Raw genomic sequence first — 25,257 nt, forward strand, 5'->3', positions numbered from 1 at the left:
CACTGAGTGACAGTAAAGGATATATAATGTGATCATCATCAGCAACAGGATATGTTTTCTATTATACAAATCCTTCTACAGGATGACCTAAATGCTTAAAAAAAATTGATTCTCTCAAAGTTGGAGAGCCTAAAATGACAGATGTTCCCAATCTTAAAATTTCACATTATGCCACAGCAGCCAAAATTGGCTCTCCCCGCAACCCAAACCTCCCCAGTCAGAACTTCTGCAACAATAAAAGTTTCCACTCATCCACCAAAACTATCTTCTAACATTCAGAAGAAGAAGAAAAATCTGGATTCTTTTGTGAATAATTTGATCTGTACAACTGCTTTTGAGAGTGAGTGGGATATGCAGAATTCAGAGTCTATAAATGCTGAAAAAAATGGAGATTTTGGCACAAGCTGAAACGGTATGGGAAAGCTCTCACTTGGAGATACTAGGGGTAGAGATTAGGTTAGTAGTGCTTGGAGTAAGGCCATGGCTCTTTGGCAGAACATCTGCTTTGCATGCAGCAGGTCCTAGATTTAAATTAAGACAATTTAAAAATAAAATCACATACCCTCAGAGGTGTTAATTGCACAGTTTTCATGTCCAGTATCATGTTTTTGATTTTCTCCTGAAAGTCAGTAATGAGTGAGGCAGATGCACCTCACCAGGAAGAGTATTCCACAAACAGGGAGCCACCACCAAGAATGCCCTATTATGGGTCAATGCCAACTGGGTGGCAGCTGGAGGCAAAAGCACCAAAAAGGGATCCCCAGCCAAGCACAGGGCCTGAGATGGTTGTGATTGGTTTTGGTTAATATTAGTAAAGCATCCCTGCTGCATTTGGGAGTCCTTGTGCACATTCTGCTGAATGAGGTCCCGGACATCCACCCCAAATGTCTGCCCTGCCACAATCAAGAGTCTGCAAGCATGCTCCTCTATTTGTCTGTAAAACACTGTAGGGTATGGAACAGGGAATGACTTCTGGCACAGGCCTTGAGGAACCTCTGCAAGTTGGGTATGCTAGGAGTAACCAGGTCAGTGCCCTCTGTATGTTGTTGGACTCCCAACATCCATCAACCCCAGTTGGCATAGCCAACAGATACTAAGGGCCAGTGAGAGTGGGCAGAGCTCTCTCTCTCTCTCTCTCTCTCTCTCTCTCTCTCTCTCTCTCTCTCTCTCCCCTGCCCATCAGGCTCTCTTTGCAGGATTTCAAACTAGACAAGAACAAAAATGAAGAGTGCTGTGTAATTGCAAATCTGCTACTGGTTTTGTTTTTTAAAGGGGTGGGGACAAAGGTTTTATAGGATCTGATGAAAAGGCAGAGTATAAGCTTGCTTGTTTTGAAACCCAAGGTACCCAGTGGAGGCTGATCTGGTAGGGCAAGTGGGGCACTGCCCCACCAACCTGAATCTGCCCTCAGCCAGCCTTCACCGGCCTGCCTTCTTCATGACAAATGGCACTGGGCTGGCAGCTTCCTCCCTCCTTAGTCTCAGCGTTACCCTCATAAAAGTTAGCAGCAATGAGGAGGAAGAGGACAAGACTAGAATGATTAGTTCCACCTCTTGCTTGGGCTCCCTGCCTTCTGCACTTTTTCCGCCCCTCATTGATCCCGCCCAAAGGCAACATCTCTCCTTAGGCTGTGCCTCTGTCAAAGAAAGAAAAGAAAAGCTAGCCTATCTATGCACGAGTTTTAAGGCTTCTTTCAACCCGTAGCTTCTGTGTTTAAACAGCTGCTGCCTTTCCAGCCAAGAGCTCGTTGAATTTATCGCCCATGTCAGCTAATGTTTGCAAAGCAGTACAGCAGGTCTTCCTAGACTGCAATAGTTTCTGGACCTCATTCTCTGCTGTGATTTTCACTTCATATTTCAGCTTGAAAACATCGCTGCTGAAGGCTTTGAAATGGTTTGGGCACCTTCCATCATGGCTGTGGAGCGAAGGAGGTTGTTAATCCTTACAAGGCAAAAGGTGTGATTTGCAGAAAATTAGGCTCATACTAAAATTCATTCCATTTTTCCTTCTCTCTCCACTACTTGCCATAACTTCTCCCAAAGAATCCTGGGCATTGTCATTTGGGCTGCCTTCACACAGCTGTTTGGTCCACTTCCCCGACATTTCCCTAGCTGTTAATTTCTATAGTATTTTTGAGCTTTCACAGGACATAAAAGCCACTTCTGGGAAGCCAGTGCTGAAGACTCATTCCTGTGTTATTTGATTCCAGGAAAAACCCTGTGTGCAGCTCCCTTAACCTGAAAAACAAGGGGAATAAAGTGACAGAATTTGGACCAGTATACAGGCAGACCATTCTTTCCTGCTGTTTTCATGGGGGAATCCTGGGGGAACAGGAGCACGCATGTATGAAAGGGTGGGGGAACAGCTATGTTGTCCAATGATGTTCACTGTTGTGTCATACCACGCCCACTGGTGCAAATGAAATATAGCACAATATGCTGGCATATTGGTCAAAACGCTCTGGTTCTGTAAAACAACAAGCACTAGAGTATGAAAGGAATGTTAGAAAACAGGACAGAAGGGCATACGTTACAACCAGGGAAACAACTGTGATTATTTCCCAGGAGTGAATACACCCTTGGTGAAGATATCCTTGGGCTGTGTACACATTCCTACTTACTCTGTCTCTAGTTCACTTCCACCACTGGTGCTGGAAGCCAAGTAACCAAGGTGTTTGCCACAGTTCAAATGTGTCCTATATAGCTTCTGGAGAAACACTTCTACTGGATGCCCTTTCCCTCCAACCAGTTCCCATTTGATCTGAAAATGGAAGCTGATGTGTGTGCATTCCAGGCACCAATGGCACATGCTCAGATAACAGCACATGCACAAGCGACAGCTTCAGTGAACTGGAGTTCAGGGTGAGGAAACAAATCAGGTAATGGGCTTCAGATGAAGACATCCCTGCCCATCTCCGGTATGTACAGCAAGGTAAGATTGTGACTTGAAACACAGTTGGAGGGTAAACAATCTCACTGCATTTCAAGCTGCCAATGTGTGCAGAGTCTTAGTTAGAGCTGGGTGGGAAATGTTGGCAGGTACTGCTGGGCTACATCTCCCATCAGTCCTGACCACTGGCCATGCTGGTTGGGGTTGATGGGAGTTAACTAGGGGAGCACATTGTTAAACGATGGAAGGCACTGATAACCAATGGTGGTTTTAAAAGATTAGACAAATTCATGGAGGCAAAAGTTCTCAATGACTGCTAGCCATGATGGCTATGCTCTGCCTCCACAATCAGATGTAGTAATGCTTCTGAATATGAGCTTCTGGAAACCACAGGGGAAGGAACTGCTCCTGTTCTCAAGTCCTGCTTGCAGGCTTCTCATGGACACCTGGTTGGCCATTGTGAGAACCAGATGTTGGACTAGATGGGTCATTGGCCTGATCCAGCCGAGTCTTCTCATGTTCTTATATTCATATGTTCTCATCCAGCAGGCTCTCCTTATGTCCTCTAGAGGCTGCTCATGTGTTACATTGAATGCAGGTGAAACCTGTCTCTACGCATATATAAGTGTTTGTGTGAAAGGGATTTGTTGATTTGGGCAGCTCAACTATTCCTGCACACATGTACTCAGACTGTACACCGGTTGGATGCAATGTGTGAACACCACTTCTCTCTCCACCCATGGCCCACCTCCTTTAAGAGTGTCTGCTGTGTCTCTCCCCATCTCCTTTTGCATTTGTAAATGTAGCAAGCATTACAAAAATGTCCTACTTTCTCCAGCGGTGAAGTGAGGCAGGGAAAGGCAGGGATGAAACACAACCACTTGTTTCACAGCAGGAACGATGACACCATCTCCTGGGGTGCTATCTGCCTGTTTTCTGTATGCCAAATAAATAAAGCTCCCCACCCTCTCGAGAGAGAAACCTACCCAATAAGCAAAGCGAAGTTAGGCTAACATGATTAAGTACTAAACAACACCACTGTCTATTTATACGCTACCTTTTCAGAGTTAAAATCATGCTTAAGGTGGCTTTCAGCATGGTAAGAGTTACACAATTAGAAAACATATATATAACAAAAGCAGTCATAAGCAATATATTGAAAATATCAACAATTATGCAATAAAACCAAACAATCCCCACACAACGGAAAGGAGGTGTGGAGGGGCTCTTCACTTATAGGGTGGCTGAATACGTTGAAGAACTGAGTGCTTGTGGGACCCCAGACATTTGCCACCTTAATTTGCCCAGAGCCATCTATATCCACATGCAAATATTTTGCAAATTGGTGCAATGTGCCTATGCCCTGCCGTCGAGTCTTTTAAGTAGCAACACTACTGGAGGTCAGAAACAAAGCAGGAGATGTATAGATTTCACCACCCAAAAAGAATTGTCTATCCTCTGGTCTGATCCAGCCTCTCTTCAAAGTTTAAAGCATCTCAGGTCTCAGGGTGATCAGTGCCACCAACTGAAGGCACCAGATTCTCCTTACCGACTCCTCACCCCCACCCCACCCAAGCAAAAGCAAACACAGCCAGATTGTTTTCTATATCCCCTTTCTCCCTTGCCTGCAACTGCTTCAAGTGCTGTCAAGCCCCATTAGGCACAACGTGGTCCAGACTGATTCAAGATTAAGCCCTTTTTTGGTGAAATCCAATTGAGGACTTTTCTTACCTTGAGGGGGCGGCTGATATTACATTAACTAAGGCTGCCCACACTTTTCCACCCAGAAGCTCCGCAGAAAGAGAGAGAGGGAGAGGGGGAGAGAGAGGATCAAATTCTTCAGGGGAAACAACTATTGGGGGGGAGAGAGAAGGGGTTTCTGGGGCACCCCCTCCTTAATGCACTGAAGATCAAACCCTCTCCCCACTCCAAAGTCTTGAGCCTTCAGGAGAGAAAAGAATCCTTCCAGCTGCTCCAGGCTAAACCTACTTTCTCCAGTAAGGGAAAGCGATCAGGATGCTCCAGGGCAAAACATCTGGGAGGTTTTTATTAATACAGTAATTCAATCACGTGGAAAGAAGAGAGACACAGAGGTTTAAAAAGCTCTCTGGTGCCTTGCCTACAGCTTTTCCTCTGGTCCCAAAGGAGAGCCGGGTCTGCGACACTCATCCTGCCCTGCTGGTCCTGTATATGTCTCACCCACCAAGCTCGGCAACCTTTGGGGCATGGGACATCTATCTTGGTTGAGTGTCGTCTTCTGCTAAGAGAATTAACCTGTCTGCTGGTGAGTTTTCATAAGACCTCTGTTAAAGCAGGGGTTGGTTTTGTGGGGGTGGGGTGGGTTAAGTTTTGTGGGGTTTTGAAGAAGCAAGGTGTGACCTCTGTCTCTATACACAACAATATTGTCTATTTTATGCAGTAGGGAGGAGTGGGTCTGGTGTTTTCAGTTTCTCTTTCTTTCTCATTTTTCCAAGCTGAAATTCAATTCTCCACATTGCTACATAAGGTTGTGGGGTTTTTTGTTTTTTTTATGTCTTCATGAAAATTTACCTGCTAATTTCTCCCATTTGTGTATGCCATTTTTGCCAAATACTTTTGCAAAACAATGTTCCTGACTGTGATGCATTTTTGTATGTTGTTGTCATTAATATATGCTCTCACTCTCTCTTTTGCACACTTTACCCTAATATATACATTTTGTACACATTACTTGGATGGAGAACTGCATTGCAAAATTCAGAGAAGTGCATATTTCAAACACTGCCTGCGTTTTTGGTTCTCATACTGTTTTGGAAAGCACCAATTAGATGTGCCTTTAAATGTGAACTGAACTGAATTTCTGCTCCATCTCCATCTACAGTGTGCAGATGTGTGTCCCGATGTGCACAGCATCATCATGGCAGACTGTGTGTCAGTCTGCTGCACTGCCTGTGCACAAATATGATTCTTCCATCTACAAGGTGTGAAATTTGTCTCAACAATGGGCCTGGCAAAACCTTAACAGTGTATATCTGAAACACAGTTGTGTAAGACAGTGCATAGCTGGTTGTGTTTGGGGTTCTCTCTTGTGTGTCTGTGTGGAGGCATGTTAGTGTGAACAGTTCCTCTGCAATAGCTTTGGCTAACCCTGGTTCTGTTTACACTGTAATTGTAGGTAAATCCTGAGAACCCACATTTATCTCCCATTTCATGCATATGCATTCTAGGAACTATGCAGAACGGGAGTGGGGAATCTTTGGTCCTCCAGATGTTGCCGAACTTCAAGTTTGAAATCCCATTGATTTTCATGAGAGGGGAAAACATGTGCTTAACATTCTTCTTAGGCTGAAATCAATGAAGTAAAAAAACACACACACCAAAAACTCTTGATTTGGGCTAGATTGCCCCAGGGCATGAGATGTGTCACTGTTGCCCACTTCCTTCAGGGCGCACAGATTGGTTAGGCAGGCATTATTTTTTTAATGCATTATTGAAACTGATTTCCCTACCCTTTGTTGTTTCCTACTCTCTGATTCAAAGCTGAATTTGGCTTGTTTTTATTCTTTACCCTTCACTCCAATAAGTGGAACAAGGGCAAACATTTTATAGCACAAATTGGACCACTATTGGATTGCAGTTTGAGCTTGAGAATGTGTGTGTGTGAAAGAGAGACAGACAGACAGATGTCTGCTAAAAACACGAGAATAGCTCAAGAACTATGTTGGATGAAGACTATGAAGGGATGGAGCAGGGAGAGGAATTCACTTCATATCTCATTTAAAGATGTAGATAACTTCTGAAAGCAATATGCACACCAAAATGCAGCTTTCTTTTAGACTTCACTCTTCGCCATATTTTGGGAGGAGGTGTGAAAATGCATGTACTGGGGGAAAGTGTGCATAAAAATGCACATATTGCTGAAAATAACACATGAAGATGCATCATACTAGGGGAAATTACTTGCCAAATATTCCATTAGGCAAGCTTGCAATCCAAAAAAATGTATATAGTAGGAGAAAGTTGCACTAAACTGCTGATGGGTTTTCATTGGGACTTTTTGTTTTTGTTTTTTTAAAGCAAACTGATGTGGAAATGTGGAGCACTGAACTGAAGGTTTGAAAAATGAGGCACTAAGAGAAACTGAAATCGACATATTTGCCCATTCATACAGACATGACATCACTATTCCAGAAGGAATTAAAGCCACCCTCTGGACTATGTTTTGATTTTGTTGTTTGGGGAGGGGTAGTACTTCTGGTGGAGGACATGTTGTGCTCCTTCTGGGGTAGTTTGTCCAACTTTGGTCGCCGCATTGCATTCTGCTCTCATCTGTGCCTCCTAAAAGCTGTCAGCATGGGAGAGTGGCCACACCCCAAAAATGGCTTTGACTAGTTGGCAAAATCAGGTGAAGGTAGCCAATTGGTCTCAAAACACTTGGCGAGTCAGGGACTTCCCCTGCATGCAAAGACAGGCTCTGGTGGGTTGAGTGGATGAGACCAATAATGGGTTCAGTGGTCAAGAAGACAGTTTCTGAATGTGCTGTAGAGGGAAGTGAGGGGCACATGCGGCTCATTAATCTAGGAAGGTAGCCCATCTAGGAGAAGGGAAACTCTGATCCTAAACCTCTGCTGCCTTGTGGGATATCTTCAGGAGAAGAAAATGCTAAGGAGTAAACCCTACACAAATCCAGAGTGGAATCCTTAAGACTGTTGGATGGCACCTTGTATGCCTCCATCCGGCAACCCCTGCAGCCAAGCTGGTGCCAAATGTATTGCTCTGCTTTCCTTTGGACCACATCAGTGAGGCAGAGAGCCAGGTATTGTCGTCTGAGCAGCCCAGGACCTCCATACTCACTGCCCATGCTTGCCCCCTGGGTAGTTCACTTAAGTCAGGGGTCGGCAAGGTTTACCTCGCAAGGGCCGGTTCACTCCAGCAGAGATCCCTCTCTGGGCCAGATTGTGCACATGTGTGAGCAAGCGCGCCCATGATTTCCGGCATCTGCGCAGGCGCAATTTCCAGCACCGTGGAAGTGAGTTACCGCGCTGAGCTGCACCAGTTTAGTGCAGTGTGCGAGGACTCGCCGAGCGGGCGGCTTGGTTCGGGGACGGCTCGTGGGCCACTTAAATGACCCCCGTGGGCCACTTGTGGCCCATGGGCCTTAGGTTGCCTACCCCTGACTTAAGTGCTGCTAATGCAGCGGTTTGACTTAATCCACAGAGGTGCACTCCATTGTCTCTCGAGACAGACAGATGCCAACAACGGTTACTATGTTTGCTTTGTGTGTGTGTAAGCTGCCCTGAGAATATTTTTCTTTTTATTTCTGCAATTGCAGGGCAGCATAAACATTTTTAAAGTAACTACAGGCAAACAAATAAACACACAAGGATGGCCCTATCCCAAGTCTGGCAGTGTTGCATTGTAACTATGATTCTTGGGAACAGCAATGCTGATTTCTCTCCATAGAGATGCCTCCCTTCTTCCACAATTTCCTAACAGTGCCGTTACTTGAGGATAGAGCATTTGCTCCAAATGGAGCAAATGGAGCAGCGATTCTGAAATAGTAATTATCATAATTATTTATTGATTTTATTGGTCACTTTTAAAAAAGTAACTCAAAAGCAACTTACAAAAATAGCACATACCATAAAACTAAAACAAAGTAAAAGCTAAAGACACTTTCAAATTTATGAAAATGCAGGACAAAAACATCCCACTCCCTGAAGGAGGCCACAGGTAATTTAAAACCAAAGACTTGGCAAAAAAGAAGCACCCAAGGACAGGTAATGAAGGTGACAGGTGGGTTTCCTTGGGGAGAATAATCTATCCCTAGTTCTTCTGCAACAGTGGTGGAAACCTATGGCCTTTCAGGCATAGGTGCCAACTCCCTGGGGCCCTGGGTGCCCAAGCACCTACAAAATTCCCCATGAAGGGGCCAAGCACCCACAAATTTGGGGGCCAGGACCATGGCACCCACAGCCCTGGGCACCCATGGTCATGGGGCGAAGTTGGCACTCCTGCTTCCAAGTGTTGCTGAATGTCGACTACTATCCTGACCATTGACCATGCTGGCTGGGGCTGATGGGAGTTGGAGTCCAACCACAGCTGGAGGCCTGCAGGTGCCCCATCCCTGATCTAGAAGAAGTGTGCAGAAGTGTGTGGGCTGGGACTGGGAGGCAACGAGATATCCCTGAGCAACGGGGGGGGGGATCTCGTCTGAAGGCAAGAGTAGGCAGTCCGAATTGTGTCTATTAATCGACGTCCACGATTCTAGAATCCACGCTGAACATTCTATCTGTGTGCCTAAAGAATCTCTCTCTCTGGCACTTAGCTTAGGTGAGCAATATGAGCAACTTCCCTTCCCTCCACTCTCCGCCTCGACGTGCGACTGTGCGCCTTGGGTAAAGCGGTGAGTCCCCAATTGAGGGTGGGAAGCTAACAGAGGCGGGAGAGTTACTCTGAATCCCAGGAGTACCTTTGCCTTGTGCCCTTCCGTGGCCACCTGCTTGGTGCGGAGCAGGGATGGGCGACAAGGAGGAGGGTCCGCTCCGCTGGCGAGAAGAAGAAGGCGCAGACGGTGCACGGCGGCGGCGCCTGGAATCAGGGGCCGGTTTAGTTTGGCCCCCGAGGTGGAGGAGGCAAGCTAGGGTTTTGCTTTTTTTTATTAATAATAAAAAAACTGGGGAAGGGTGTCAGGAAAGCGAATCGCTGCTTTTTCCATTTTTCCTCACACACCCGCCTCATTTGCATGCCCTCCTCCCTCACCGCCTCCTTTCTCCGAGGCGCGTTTTTGCGCTGCGCTCTTGGAGAGCCCTCGCCAAGAGCGCCCTTGCGCGCTCCGGGGGAGAAGACGAAGGGGGCGCTTCCGTTCGCTCCCACTTCTCGCCAGTCTGCCTCGCCTCAAACTCGCGCTTCGCCCCTCCGCTCTCCCACGCTGAGCTTCTCTTTCTCTCCCGGGGTGTGTGTGTGTCTTTCCCCCTCCCTCTTTCTCTCTCCTCTTCGACGTCTCAAGGCGACAATGACCAAGTCCCTGAGCCAGCCCGAGCAGAGGGACTCGGCGGTGGCGCCCTTGCGGGACTGCTCTGACCCGCCGCTCCAAAAGAAGGACGTGGAGCTTCTCCTGGTGAAAGAGCAGAACGGCGTACAGTACACCAGCAGCAACCTTCTGGAGACCCGCAGCCCGCGCTACAGTCCCACCGCCGCGGAGCCTGAGCGGGAGACGTGGGGCAAGAAGATCGACTTCCTCCTCTCGGTCATCGGGTTCTCGGTGGATCTGGCCAACGTGTGGAGATTTCCCTATCTCTGCTATAAAAACGGAGGAGGTAAGAGAAGTCTCTTCTCTCTCTCTCTCTCAATCTCTCTCTTGTACACATATGATCTTCTCTTCTGCATCTTTGTGTTTCTCCATATCATAACCGATCCGACTAGCCTGTGGAAGTTTTACGCGAATGGTTAGGAGAACGTTTGGGGTTCCGGAGCCAGGGAGTGGGAGGCAGGTTCTTGTCCCACTGTGCCCTCCTGCGATGCACACGAAGGCCCATAGCAAGTCGCACGCTCCCACCCCCAGTTCCTACCGGGAGAAGGGAAATAGCAGCGACCTTTCTCCTACGGTTGTTTTGAGGGTGGCCGTAGTAAAGAACACGGGGGCACCCAGATCTGAAACACGGTTGCTTACTTAGACGACAACAAACAAACCTCGAGTTCATTTATTTGCTTATCCTTCACACCTCTTCCTTTCCCTTCTTCCAAACAGTGTCAAGGAAGTAAACACCACCACCTCCTCTTTTTTTAAAAAAAAATTATATTGAGTGACAGGGTTGGCTTGGGATCTCCTAGAACTTCACTGGATGAGTAGAAATTTGAATCCAGCACATCATGTTCCTTGTACTACTGCTAACTGTGCATTTTAAACTGTATTCTAACTTATATTTTAATCAACTGTTTTTTGTGTGAGTGTTTTAATGTTTTTACTGTATTTATATTCAGTGTTAGCTGCCTTGAGCCCCGTCTTGGCTGGGGAGGGCGGGGAATTTATTATTATTTATTATAGGATCTAACCTTGACAGTCCCAGCTGATGCATGTTTTACTTGAAAGGTGCAAGGGGTTACGACTTGAAAGTGTCATCCTATGCATGTTTACTCAGAAGTGAGACCCGCTAAGTTCAATGAAGCTCAGCAACATAGTAGTGATTCCCACTGAGTCTTACCCCACTGATAAGTGTGTTAAGGACTACAGCTTGTGTTTAGGATTGCAGTATGAAACTCTTTGCAGATTAAAGGGGAGTGTAGTGGGAGCAGTTGGTGGAAAGGGCAAGCTGTTTTAAGCACTTCTGTTTTCCTTGACTATGAAAGAGGGAGAGAGCTGAGTTACAAACTGACTATGATGAACATTTCTATACAGATCCAGGACTTCAAAATTTCCCAGCATCTTGGGGCTGATTCATTCCCTGCACTCTAGTCAGTGTCTCATTGCCTGATGACTCTGAATGGGTGATCTGCTGTGCTTTCAAAGACAATTGTGTCTTTTGGGTCATGAAACAAATACTCAGATTGCTTTTGATGATTGTTATATTAATGATTACATTTTTATCCCTTTCTTCCTCCAAGGAGCTCAATACAGTGTAGAGAGGTCTCTTCTCCACCCCTTCCTTTGTTCACACAACAACCCTGTGAGGTGCGTTAGGCTGAGTGAGTGATCAGCCCAAGCTCAACCAGTATCTTAAGTAGGATTTGAACCCAGATCCACTACTTTTGCATAGCCATCACTTGGGGTGCAACAATCCTCTAGTGATTGATGTGGTAGATTTATCCTAAAGAAAATACAGAAAGGCTGCTAAATCAGAACTTTGTTTTTTGTGAAATAGATGTGCACCAATCCACCCACCGTGGCTGTCCCAGAGAAGCTTGACTTATTTTGAGAGTGGATCAAATCCAGTCGCCCAGTGATCAGTGTAGGGCTGTGTACAGAACCCCCCGTCCCTGTGAAATTACTACCCCAGGGACTCCTAAACTGTGGTCTTCCCATCACCAATGGTGCACAAGCTTCATGCATGTGGCCTGTGGTGTGTCTCTAAAAAACAATCACTATTTGAATTCTATAGAATTCTATTGGATTTGGATTGCAATGCAATCCAATACTACATAGAAGATAAACAGGGAATAAAAATGCAAATTAAAATCTAATACAGGGCATTGCAATTGCTACAACAGGTAGAATATATATATATATATATATATATATATATATATATGTGTGTGTGTGTGTGTGTGTGTGCGCGCAGATTTGGGAAGTTTAACCTATCCAAACTTTTCTGCCTTGCCGTATTTAAATTTGGATGAACTTCTTGTGATTTCCAAGCTTCTCTGACACGCAAAGGGGTTTGCTGGATCGCATCAAGGACCCATCTAGCCCACCCTCCTCCTTCCCACGTCAGTCCCCTGCTGGGCCCTCTCAGCAACTGGTGTTCAGTAGATGCTGCCTCTTAATTCCAATTAGCCATCAGGGCTAATAGTTGTGGCTCACCCAACAGCTCATGCACCCATTTGTTCACCACTGCTGGATTTAAGATTAATTTAAGATTCCATTTCCATGGCTATGTATCTGTGGCTGCATACACACCATACATGGAAAACACATCTGCCAGCCTCCTGGCTAATAATCCTGGAAACTGTAGTTTGTCCCTCACAGAGCTACACTTCACAGCACCCTTAAGAAACCATAGTTCTCATGGGGTTTTTTGGTGACTTTTTCTTGTGGGGCACTTTAAATGTGTTGTGTGTGTGCAGTCTATGTCAGGGACATGCGCTCCCTGCTGCCATTCCACTTGAACAAGAACTCCCCCTTCATTCCAGAAACTGCAGGGAACCATGAGGACTAGGCAGTTGTGCAGAGTTGCATGATTTGACAGCTGTGTAAATTTGTCACAGCGCAACCAGGTGCAGAGCAATGAATTAGGACAGTTCAGATTTCATCTGGTCAACAGATAAAAGGGATAAAGGCAGGGCCGGATTTAGGTTTCATGAGGCCCTAAGCTACTGAAGGTAATGGGGCCCTTTATATGTCCAGCTGTCCTTTGTCAACAACAAATTGTCACTTTTTTTGTGTTGAATATATGCTATATGGTAATTTATGGACCTAATAGGTATCTGAAGCCATTTGCACATAACAAAATATGTATTTTATCAAAGTAATTGTTGAACTGAAATACAATTAAGAAGAAGTATATCAATAGTGAAATAATTATTAAGCTCTAACTTAAAATGATTTTTTTTATTCATAACAAACTTAATAATTGGCATTTGGCAATAACAAAAGTTCCTTTAGAAACACAGTTTACAAAGACTCATAATGAGCAAACCAGGGATATTTTAGGGAGCAGGCTAGCAGGCGGGGCCCATTACTTACATCATAGGAGCCTACACAACACAAAACACTGTTGCTGTTTGTAGGTTTTATTTTATTTCTTTTTTGTCTTATATTTTGGAAACGTAGATCCAGGTTTTTTTTCTTAAATTTTTTTTGGGGGCCCCCAAGAGAGTGGGGCCCTAAGCTATAGCTTGTTTAGCTTATACGTATATCTGGCACTGGATCAAGGTGCTTCTCCTTAAGGAGAAGAGCTGTTGCTCAGTGGTAGAGCTTCTGCCTTGTATTCCAAAGTTCCCAGGTTCAGTCCACAACATTTCCAGGTAGGGCTGGGTATGTGCCTTGTCTGAAGCTGCCAGTCAGAGTAGGTGATGCTCAGCAAGATAGTTCAAGGGACTGGTTTATATAAGACTGTGTACACACAGGAGGCCCAGTCCTTCTGGTGTCTGTCTAATTGGACTTGCTTTTGACAACAAGATGCCTTCTGCATGCTTGCTGGAGTAACTCCATCTTTGGGAATCTGCCAGTTCCATGCTGGAGGAACAGAGAGTATGGCAAACAGATGGAGAACTCTTGGCAAGACTGGGGTAGACGTTTGGCTACAAGGGAACCAGCAACAGAAGACACAGCTATGCTATGAAGCCTGGACCACTTGGTTGCCAGATTATTAAACAGTAGCTAAACATACTTCTTGCTTTTCAATAAATGATTTTTATTGAGTTTTAGTCAACATCCAATAAACACAGAGCAATATAGGCAATATAGGGACACAGGTGGCGCTGTGGGTTAAACCACAGAGCCTAGGACTTGCTGATCAGAAGGTCGGCGGTTCAAATCCCCGTGACGGGGTGAGGTCCCGTTGCTCCGTCCCTGCTCCTGCCAACCTAGCAGTTCGAAAGCATATCAAAGTGCAAGTAGATAAATAGGTACCGCTCCAGCGGGAAGGTAAATGGCATTTCCGTGCGCTGTTCTGGTTCGCCAGAAGCAGCTCAGTCATGCTGGCCACATGACCCAGAAGCTGTACACCGGCTCCCTCGGCCAATAAAGCGAGATGAGTGCCGAAACCCCAGAGTCAGTCACGACTGGACCTATTGGTCAGGAGTCCCTTTACCTTTAATATAGGCAAAGTACGTTATAGGAATGTCTGCAACAGGATTTGGAGTGGTATTGCAAAAGTTCATAGCACAGAATATCTGTAGCTGTGTGCGGTGATTCAGAGTGGACCAGTATAAGCGGAAGTTCTCAAGCAGAAGGTAGACATTATAGATATGCCCTCCACAATGTAAGCTGACTCATTGAAAGTTGCAGTGGAAAATAGAACTCAAAGGGGATAGGTGAATGTGTATTCCCCATAGCTTGGTGGGAGAGCATCTGCTTTGCATGCAGATGGTCCCAGGTTCAATCCCCAGTATCTCTGAGTAGGGCTTGGAAATGCTAGATGGACCTAATTGAGCTAGATGAGTCAATGAACTAAATGGGCCTGCTTCTGCAAACCTTTACAATAATGTTTTTTACAGTGAGTTTTGATAGGTATAAATTAGAATTGCAAGGGATGGAACTAGCCTCCTAGAGCTTATGTTTTAGGGCCCAGAAAACAGTTTCCAGTCAGAAAACTTGCTTTGTTCAAGTTTACTTACACTTGCTTATGTTTCTGGTTACAAATGCAACATAATGTTCACATTCTGAAACTGAAGTGTGTTTGGCAAATTTGTCATGTGCCATTCACACAAGGAGGACATCACTTGCTTGCCCTGCGTATGATTCCTGTGCATTTGATATCTGATGGCTGAACTTGTGAACTGACTTGGCTGAGAAGCTTTGCGTTTGAGATCATGGGGTGATAGGAACTTTTGATTTGTTCCTTTCTTTCTTTCTTTCTTTCTTTCTTTCTCTCTCTCTCTCTCTCTCTCTCTCTCTCTCTCTCTCTCTCTCTCACACACACACACACACACATGTACCACATAACTTTATGTAACCATTGACAGGTGATGGACACCCATATCTGAACCAGTTATATGTGGGTCACCAGAACCCTCAGGCTATAATCTTGTCCCCATATTACACTCAATGCATGAGCAGTCTGTGTACCTCTGCACAAAATAGTTGATCTGTATACTCGTACAGTTATTCACATGCAATGTGCAACTGGTGTACAATTTCTATACCTTTATACACAGTAGTTGAGCTGTACAAATCAGCAAGTGTACACTCTTCCACACAAATATGTATGTAGGGTCAGCATGTACCTGTATTCAGTGCAACATGTGTCAACAAGCCAATAAATAAATATCTTTCCCAAGTTAAGTAATATGCATGAACATCCAAACCAGTCGTAGGCATTAGAATGATTATTCCCTCATCTAGATAGCTGTGGTTATCCCTACAAGTCCTCTGGTGACTTGCTCTGACAACCCCAAACCTAAGCAAGCCCTGGGTCCATTGTCATTTTGAAGTTGGAGATATATCAGATTAAAGCTCTCTACTAGCCAGCCCATGAATTTGGGTCTTTCATTTTCATGCACAAACGCCGGATGCTTTAACTTCAATCACCTGGGTTTAAAAGATTTGGCCCGATTCCCCAAGTAGTAGCATAAGGATATTTAAACACACACACACACACACACACACAAATCATTTCCTGCATTCTAGGGCTTTGTTCTCTGGTGATTTATTTATTTATCATTTGCCCTGGGAAGGTCATGGATGAGAGTTCTGGCACAGTGCGTCCTTTGTGCAGACGGCTTATCTCTACTGGCTCTTGCAGTAATTCTCCCCAAAGCATGACAAAGGTGAATGTAAAAGTCCATTTTCTTTGTAAAGGGAAGACATTATGGGTTGTCTGGCCTATGCAGGGCCAGTGTTGGGAGCTGGCACTGCTGGAAACCTGTCAGGGCCTTCGCACCAGAAGCAGTCGTGCTGCTGACTAAGGATATCAAAACACATTTTTTCTGCTCTGCCCTGTATTCATTGCATGCAGCGTGGTTTCCATTCTGCTGCAGTTCATCTTCCACCAAAACCAACCTTTTTCATATCAGTGTCTGCTGCAGAAAAATTGTGCAACTTATGTACTTTATGTAATTCGTGACATTGTTCCACTCTGTTCATTTCAGGGCAAAGGAAACACAATGCAAAGGGAGGGATGTAATCAATTACATATGATTTTGCAAACTGAAAGCAACAACAATGGCAAATGTAAATTGCATTCACATGTTTGATATTAGTTCCGGGCATGGGGTAGCATTCAATGTTAGGGTGGCACAGAGCACTGAAGTTAATGAACATTATGATTGCTGTATTTACTCAAATGCAGTGCTTTTTTTCTTTTAAAAAATGTTTAGGGGTACTCTCATTTTCCTACTCATATTGAAATACTGCCCCTCAATGAGGCCAATGTTTAGATTCATGAAATGTTTAGGGGTATGCATACCCCTACGTCCCCCCAGAAAAAAAGCACTGCTCAAATGTAATGCGCACCTTTTTTGGCCAAATTACATCACGGATTTGATGGTGCATTCAATTTGATTGCAAGCTTGAAAAACACCCTCTGACTTGGCAAATACTTTTTTGCCTTCAAGGTTTTGAAAAGAGAGGTGTGCATTAGATTCAATGGCACATATGATTCGTGTAAATATGGGAATTTCATAAGGTCTACTCTGAGTAGGACTAGTGTTGCATACCACCCATAGAATAGCATATCGTGAGCATCAGCAGCTTTCACTCCCTTTTCTGTTTTCATCTGAATTCTCTGAGATCCCTACAGCCTCACTAGTGTTGCTTCTCATCTTTATCCTTGCTCTTTGCAAGTCTGTGAGTTGTAAGAAGTTCAAGGAGGAGGAGGAGGAGGAGGAGGAGGAGGAGGAGGAGGAGGCTCCACTTAACTTTGCTCTCTCTTGGGTTGTAGTGTGGAGAGTACAAGCAATTTATTATTATTATTATTATTATTAATTATTTATTTGCTCAAGGAACCCCAAAATATGGAGCAAATACTGAATTGCCTCTCTGCCTAGACTGGGAATAATTTAATGCTAATGGTGTACTACATGGTCTTTGAGCAACTGTGAATCTTTCATGCTCCAAAATGCATGCAAATCTAAACAAGGATGCTCCTGCTCCACAAGATTTTAAGCTGAGACACATGGTCAGCGGTGCTGGATGGTGCTAGACTGTCCCAGTTCAAATTGCAAATGGGGAACTACATGTTTCAATGCACTCCATGTAATAATGTGATACAGAACATTACAGTATAGCAAATTAGGGGTGGGGTAAAAAGTCAACTTGAGGGTCACATTCCCTCCTGGGCAACCTTCCAGGGGCCACATGTCAGCGTGTCCTTGGACTCTGATAACACCTCCTGCTTCCCTGGATGGAGGTTATAGCAGTGAGTGTGTGTAGAAACTAGCCTCCTGTACAAAGGTTAGAATTTACATTTGTTGCTGTGTCCACTTGTCTCTGGCTCTGCCGATCTCTGAGATATGGAGCTCAGAAGTTTGCCCAGAAATGAATATGGCCTTTGGGATGAACAGGGTTCCCCATTCTTGGGATGGGGGTGATCTGAATTGCTCACCCAGGCACACACTTATGGGTGTCCATACATCATATGTGCCTATCTTTCTCTGCCTTGATACTGTGTGTGTGTGTGTGTGTGTGTGTGTGTGTGTGTGTATATGTGCAAAGCACTCTGGCAAATCACAAAGCCATTCACCTGACATGTGTCAAAAGCCTTCCTATTGTTCCACGATCATTCTATTGTTCGTTGGTTGGTACTCTGCTCTGCTGGCATGTGTGTAATACGGGGAATCTTTTTTGCTACTGGAGAGCTATTCTTAGCTGATGGAAATAAGAGCCCAATCTACGCCTGCTGTGTCTTGAACCGCTTCCTGTAGAAACCGCATGCCGCACACTAGTCGAGCGGCAAACTATTGGGGGAAAGAGCAGTTTGGAGAGCTCCTTTTGGAGCTCCTCATAATCTCATTTTTCCTCAGACCACCCTGATCAATTTGGTGCCACCAGGAAACTTGGCTGTTTTGCTACTTGCCCCTAACTCCAGGGCATTTATGAAAAACTTACAAAGCATAGGTTCCAGAAGTGATTCTTGGGGGGGGGGGGATCCTACTTTTTACATCCCTTCATTGTAAAACAAAAGTAACAACAACTCTGTATATTTATTCTGACTTTCTGCTTCCTTGGAACTTTGGAAGGGAGGTCCGACAGCTCGCCTGTCAATCATCTGACATATTTATGACATCAGATGATTGGTGCATTATCCTGCCCATCTGTTGAAGTCCTTTGCTCAGTATTTGATAAGTGCTCAACTGCCAGCTGGTTGTTGGGCGCTTGGAAGGTGCAGTGCAAGGTGTTTTGCAAACCATATGCCCAGTGCTTGGGAAGTACAAGGACTGGGAAAAACTGCAGCCTCATGGGACAAATTTGACCTGCAAGTTGTAGGTTCTCCATTCTTGCTTTCTGCCTATAATATATATACTCTCATTTGAAACCAAGAACTCCATCTTACCCATCTTGGTTTGGAGGCTCCTAGCATTAGCATATAAATGCTTTCAGTATTTACAGTGTCTCTCTCCAAAAGTCTTTGGCATGTTCACTTGTTCTATGGTGCTTTGTACTCCTCGAATTGCTGTCATGTCCCCCTTGTGCATACTGATTCCCTAGTTCTACACCACTCCCATTTGCACCATCCTAAACAATTTAACCCTCATCCCTTGGGGATGATTTACCCTGAACTGGAGACTCCTCATCTACTGTCAGCTTTCTGAAAGTTGCTCTGCCAGAATTTCGGCTGTCATGTCCAACAATCTGTTTCCATTCTGGTTCACACAGAGCCCTTCGTCTTTGTATAGTCCTGGCTTGTCCCAAAATGCTCTCCAGCACCTACCAGATCCAGGCATCTTTTCATGACACCAGTGTCATGGCTACCAGCCATGATGGCTAAGCTCTGTCTCAGGGTGGCCCAACTTTTCATACCAAGTGGGCCACAAGAATACTTTGACACAGAACCCACAGGGTGCACACTGCCTTATTGCACCGGTGTGTGTGTGTTAATGAACACTTTCCCCAGCCCTTGCACTGCCTTCCCAAAGCTGGGAAAGCACTAACTAGGCTTTGGGAAGGAGGCAGGAGGACTCTTGAACCCTGCTACAGCCCCGTGTCTCTTTCCCAAAGTCCAGCACCATGCTTGAGGGCAGGGCCGTCTTAAGCATAGCCGGTGCCATGGTGCAAAGATCCCTCTGGTGCCCCTTCAAAACAAGGGAGGAGGCAGTGGAAAATGTCATCTGCCTCCCCCACTGCCCCAATCCCCGGCGTGGTGGCCGTGATCAAGCAGGAAAATGTGCTGGAGGACATGCTCTCAGGGCACCCGAGAAGGCAGCCCAGGAAGGCTGCACACCGCCTTTCGCCAGGAAGCAGGAGGAGGACAATGACTGGGAGCAGGGCTGTCTTTAGCAGATGCAGAGGCTTGGCATCCTAAGCCTCTGTGGGGATCGCTCTCCTCCTGCAGAGGCTTGGTAGGGAAGCTGCACGCCCTCCAGGCATATAGTTGGCAGGGCGCAGCTGGCGGGCATGCAGGGAAAGGGGAGGCTGCCGGCAAAGCCATACAGCTCCTCCACTCACTAGGGCACCCCCGAGAGGTCGGCGCCCTGGCGCAACGAACCACTAAGAGCAATGGGAAAGACGGCTCTGCTTGAGGGCTGGGCTGGGGTTGTCAAATGTTGCTGAGGGCCACCAAAAAAGGCCTTGGGGGGGGCCGCACATTGGACCAGCTTGCTGTATCTCCAAGTGCTTCTGAATACCAGTTATTGAAAACCACAGGGGAGAGTACTCTTGTGTTCAGGTCCTGCTTGCATATTTCTCCTCAAGCACCTGGTTGACCACTGAGAGAACAGGATAATGGACTAGATGGGCCATTGGCCCGATCCAGCAGGACTCGTCTTATGTTCTTATATCCAGGTGGGGCTAGGACAAAGCTTACCTGAATGAAAGCTTGGAGAGCCACAGCCTGTCGTTGTAGACAATACTGAGCTAGGTGGCCAATGGTATGACTCAGTATAAGGCAGCTTCCTTTGTTTCACTAAGCACATGCCCACAACCTCTATCCATCAGGGACATTCTGTACAATACATCCGGCAATCTACCAGCATACCAGTTATTGCTGTTTATTGAGATACTTTCATTTGGAGCCAGGGCCATGAAATGGTGAGGTGAGGATAGTCTGTCACAGCCTTATCTCACTGGTGCACTGAACTCACACAGCTGCCTAACTCACATGTTTCCTTGGCTTGCGAATCAGGGCCTGAGATGCTTCTTTGAGTGGGGCTCTCCTCTTGCTCACAGAGCTGTGATCAAAGGTTCCCTGATGATTTTCTATAGAATGAAGAAAATGCTGCTTAAAAAGGGGTAGGTGGGATCATTAGCAGTGTGGGAGGATTCACTCTTCTGTTATGTGTTCAGTCCCTTTCATTTGGGAGAGCCTCAAATATATATATTATTTTCTTCAGGCCACAAGGTGGAGCCATGTAACTTAAAAATAATAATTAACGTACAACGTATATAAATGTATATGCTACATATTACCAGCTCCTGAAGAAGTCAAGTAGATATTTTCAGGAGTCTTTCTTTATTTTTATTTTTTGTAGTAGGAAATCTTTGGGACACCTTTTCCCAAATTGGCACCTTCTAGATATTTGGACTACTCAGTGGTGCTGGCTGAGACTGAAAGGTTGTAACCCCAGTCATCTGGAAGGCACCAGTTTGAGAAAGTCCTCTCTGGAATCGTAAACATGTACTTTACAGCTGGGAAAAGGACAAATCTGCTGAGCACCAGTTTTAAACAGCAGCCATCTAGATTAAATCATCTGTACATCGTATTTAGCTGGTCAGATCTTCACGTGTACCACAGAATGAAATCTCCCTGATCCCGTAGAGCTGAATTTCAGCCTTCGGTTCAAGGCAAATGATGCAACTCCTATGCTGTAGCTAAGCAGGTCTTGTTCTGTGTGTCAGGCTACTTGGGAAAGCCATGATAGAAGAAATGTGGATAATAGGTTTGTGAATAAACGCAATCCAATTAGCAAGCTTGAGATTGGAGTTCTCTTCAGCTTTTGGTGCTGTATTACTTTCAGAGTAAAAACAGGGGTGTGGAGCCTTTTCCCCTTCCCTCAGAAGTAACTTTCTGAGGACCGAATGCCCATGATAGGTGGGGCTGGAGCCCAAAGGTGGGCAGGGCTAGAAGTAATAAGTAGGCAGAGCAACAAGTGTGACTCTCTAGCCCTTTCAGAGAGGGGCCCAGAGAGACCCAGGTTTAAAAAGGCTGCAACATTTGAGACTTTTTGGTTTAGAGAAAAGACAAGTACAGTAAGAGGTGATACGATAGACGTATTGTGGTAAAACTGGATAGAGAAAAATTCCTCTCTCATAGCACTAGAGCTCATGGACATGCAATCAAGCTGAATGTTGGAAGATTCAGGATGGATAAAAGAAAACTCTTCTTCAACCAACACAGAGCTAAACTGAGTCACTGGACCTGTGACTGCTCCTCCAGACATAAAGGACAGCAGATCTGACCTGGTGTTTGTTTTTGTTGTTGTTTTAATTGGAGTAGCTTCTGCTGAAGTAAACACCTGCAAAGTTTGGAGCTATGCAGAATGCTTTGTTTTCATAAGCAGCATGGATGCTTCTTTTATCCAGTGAACAATTTTTGTATCATTCAGAGAATGGATACCTGCTTTGTATGCAGAGAAAAACAGATTCAGTTAAAGCTCATTTTCTGTTGTATCATTTTATACTTTACATATTGTTGTAACAAGCACCCGCTCTCCTTTGGATGAAATTGCAGAGCAAGAACTATTTCTTAAAAGGCTGTGAAATCTGGAAAGCAGAATTTCCACCTTTACAGGGCACTGTGTATGTTTAATTTGGAAGAGAAACAGACTATTTTTTTAAAAACAAAACAAAAAACTGAGGTTTATGAGCACTGTTACAAGATGTGAAAGTGTGTGTGCGGAGTGGTGGCGGCGGGGTATAATTTCTCCCTTACAGTGTCTCATCTTGCACACTTGAGCCTTTCAGGATAAGACTTGTAAATGAACACTTTGATGTCAAATAACAGTCACGTGGTTTGGAATAACAAGGGTAGGAAGTGCTCTGTCAAAGCATTCGGAAGAGATTGCAGGATCAAAAGGGAGCAGCTGGATGCGATTTGCATCTCTGCAGGACTTTTTTTGCCAGCATTGGGAATCACAGCTCTTCCTGGGGGTGGAGAGGTCAGCCGTGGCTGAAGGAACTGAAATATTACACTGATATCATTAGTTGCATGGCTGTGTAAACCTTCCCATGAGCACCTTAAGGTGGGTGTCCAAAGAGGCTTACTGTTGCCACAGATCAAAGCTGAGGGACACCTTGAAGCTCCCATCTTTGAACTTTATCTGTACTTGAAATCCGTTATGATCTCCGGTTGTGTACCTGCTACAGCTTCATGGGTTGCTAATTTCACAAAATCTGTATACTGCTTGAATGAAAGAAAACAACATCCTAAAAGTGTTTTACATAAATAATAAAACAAAACAAACATCACTAAAAAAAGAGAGAGTTAAAAATGACTTTAACCATTCCAAAAAGATTGAAGTCAACGATGAGCTAAAAACCAGACTAAAGTGCGTGTCTGCTAGTGTTTCACATGTCTGGAGAAACTTGCCTAAACAAAAATGGTTATCAGGTGCAGAAAAGAGTACAATGAGTTTCAGGGTGTGGATGCTGCCATATGGTGTTCTTAGAAATGTGGAAGTGGCTGAGTGGAGATATATAGGGTAAAGTGATTTCTCAGGTCAAGAATATGGGAGAAATTTGATTTAGTTTGCCTTTAAAGGTGGAGTTACCTATTTTGCACTTTCCATGACAATGCGCATAATGAAAGACAGTCATCTTTTGAAATTCACAGTTTTTGGAATTTGGCAATGCTTTTCTCTAGTCAAGTCATGTGTTCAGAAAATGGATATAGTAGGGTAAAGTCTGCATACAAATGCATATGTAAGTGAACATACAAAAATGCATTCTGTTAGGGGGAATGGCTTTACAAAAATGTGTATGTTGTGACTCTTCACTTTAAGGGATGCATCCTGTTTCAGCTGTTGCTTACTTAGACGGTGTCAGGGAGACTTGAACCTTCTGCAATGGCTCCTGTCCAGTTTGAAACCATTCCAGACGCTGCAAATGCACTAGCAGTTTTATTGCTGGACCACTAGGAGATGCATTTGAGGGGCAGCAACGTGACATCCTTGTTCCAGAGGGGCACTGGTACCATGGGCTCATCTTGCCAAAATATTCTAGGGCCTGCATTCCATGCAAATGCTTTTCTTGCTTAGAGTCCTCTAAGACCTGCTGCCTCCGCATAAGGCTTAGTCTAAGGCTGGTGCTTGCTGAAGCAACATCACATGACTCTGGAGGGCCACAGGCTCTTTATCTGTGTTATGATGCAAGCCCTCACTTTGTCATTGACAGGGGTGGGGAAATGGTCCTCTGAGAAAGGGTTGCAGCATTTGGGGCTTACCGTATTTTTCGCCCTATAGGACGCACTTTTTCCCCTCCAAAAATGAAGGGGAAATGTGTGTGCGTCCTATGGGGCGAATGCAGGCTTCAGGAAGCTCTGCGCAACCCTCGGGAGACCAGCTCTGAGGGTTGCGCAGAGCTGCCTGCAGTCCCAGGCTCAGCGCAGCTCTGCGCGGCCACCGGGAGCCGGGCGCGAAGTCCCGCCCCGCTCCCGATGGCCGCGCAGAGCTGCCTGCAGTCACCGGCTCAGCGCAGCTCTGCGCGGCCACCGGGAGCCGGGCGCGAAGTCCCGCCCCGCTCCGGATGGCCGCGCAGAGCTTCCTGCAGTCACCGGCTCAGCGCAGCTCTTCCCGCTCCCGATGGCCGCGCAGAGCTGCCTGCAGTCCCGGGACCAGCACAGCTCTGCGCGGCCATCGGGAGCCGGGCGCGAAGTCCCGCCCCGCTCCGGATGGCCGCGCAGAGCTGCCTGCAGTCCCCGGCTCAGCGCAGCTCTGCGCGGCCACCGGGAGCCGGGCGCGAAGTCCCGCCCCGCTCTGGATGGCCACGCAGAGCTGCCTGCAGTCCCGGGATCAGTGCAGCTCTGCACGGCCACCGGGAGTTGGGCGCGAAGTCCCGCCCCGCTCCCGGTGGCCGCGCAGAGCTGCCTGCAGTCCCGGGATCAGCGCACTTCTCCCCATCGCCAGCCCCACAAGCTCGGGGGACAGCGGGGAGGCAGAGTGCGCCTTCCCGCTGTTCCCCGACCTGGTTCTTCTAGCCCCGCACCTGGGGGGGGGAAATATTTTTTTTTTCTATATTTCCCCCCCCCAAAAAAAAACTAGGTGCATCCTATGGGCCGGAGCATCCTATGGGGCGCAAAATACGGTATATAATTGAGGGGGAAAGGGTGGGGCGTGTTAGAGGTGTATGAAATTATGCATGACATGGAAGAAATGGATAGTTTTTATTTTTCTCTACTTAGAAACCCATTGGGGAATTCACGGACTGACAATGGACTAATGTAGTACTTCTTCACGTATTGCTTGTTGAAGTGCCAGTGCTTTTTTTATTAAAAAAAGGCTCTAGAACTGCCCCCTCTTCCCTGCATTGCTCCCGCCTTGCTCTTAACCCCTTCCATGGCGGGCTGCTGCTGTGGTCACAGTGATCAATATCTGATCATGGTGGTGGCAGCAGGTTTCTTGATGGGAGGGAGAGGTGGGCAGAGGGAGTGGGCAGGGGCCGCCAAGTCAGAGCCAACCAGCCTCTAGGGGGGAGAGAGAAGGGGAGCCGGGAACGAGAGGGAGATAGAGAAAGCAGGGGAAGTGGGGAGGTGGAGGGGAGGACAAGGGGATAATTGAACCTAGAGCAAAAAATCTCACAAGCACTTCTTGGGGAGAAAACCAAACCATAATATATAAGGAGGGAGGGAGGTGGCAGTAAAGCAGAATGAGGCGGCGGGGGGGTGGAAAACTCAGACAGCAGTGGCAGCGGCGCTTCAA

The 25,257-nt window shown here is 46.0% G+C and overlaps 1 protein-coding gene across 3 annotated transcripts in view; it reads left to right on the plus strand.

The window, feature by feature from the left end:
• The first annotated feature begins 4,998 nt into the window (after positions 1-4,998).
• The window catches only part of SLC6A2 (solute carrier family 6 member 2), a 64,337-nt gene continuing 44,078 nt past the window's right edge, over positions 4,999-25,257 (plus strand). Inside the window, exons 1-2 of one of the 3 annotated variants that reach the window (XM_053400118.1) lie at positions 4,999-5,173; positions 9,878-10,187. In XM_053400118.1, the coding sequence (XP_053256093.1) occupies positions 9,884-10,187 (304 nt within the window). In that variant the 5' untranslated portion in view covers positions 4,999-5,173; positions 9,878-9,883. Of the gene's footprint in view, positions 5,174-9,184; positions 9,275-9,633; positions 10,188-25,257 lie in introns of those variants that run through there. The other 2 variants (XM_053400119.1, XM_053400117.1) reach the window with 2 other exon arrangements.

The sequence above is a fragment of the Podarcis raffonei genome, chromosome 8 (assembly GCF_027172205.1).
Source record: "Podarcis raffonei isolate rPodRaf1 chromosome 8, rPodRaf1.pri, whole genome shotgun sequence".
NCBI lineage: Eukaryota > Metazoa > Chordata > Lepidosauria > Squamata > Lacertidae > Podarcis > Podarcis raffonei.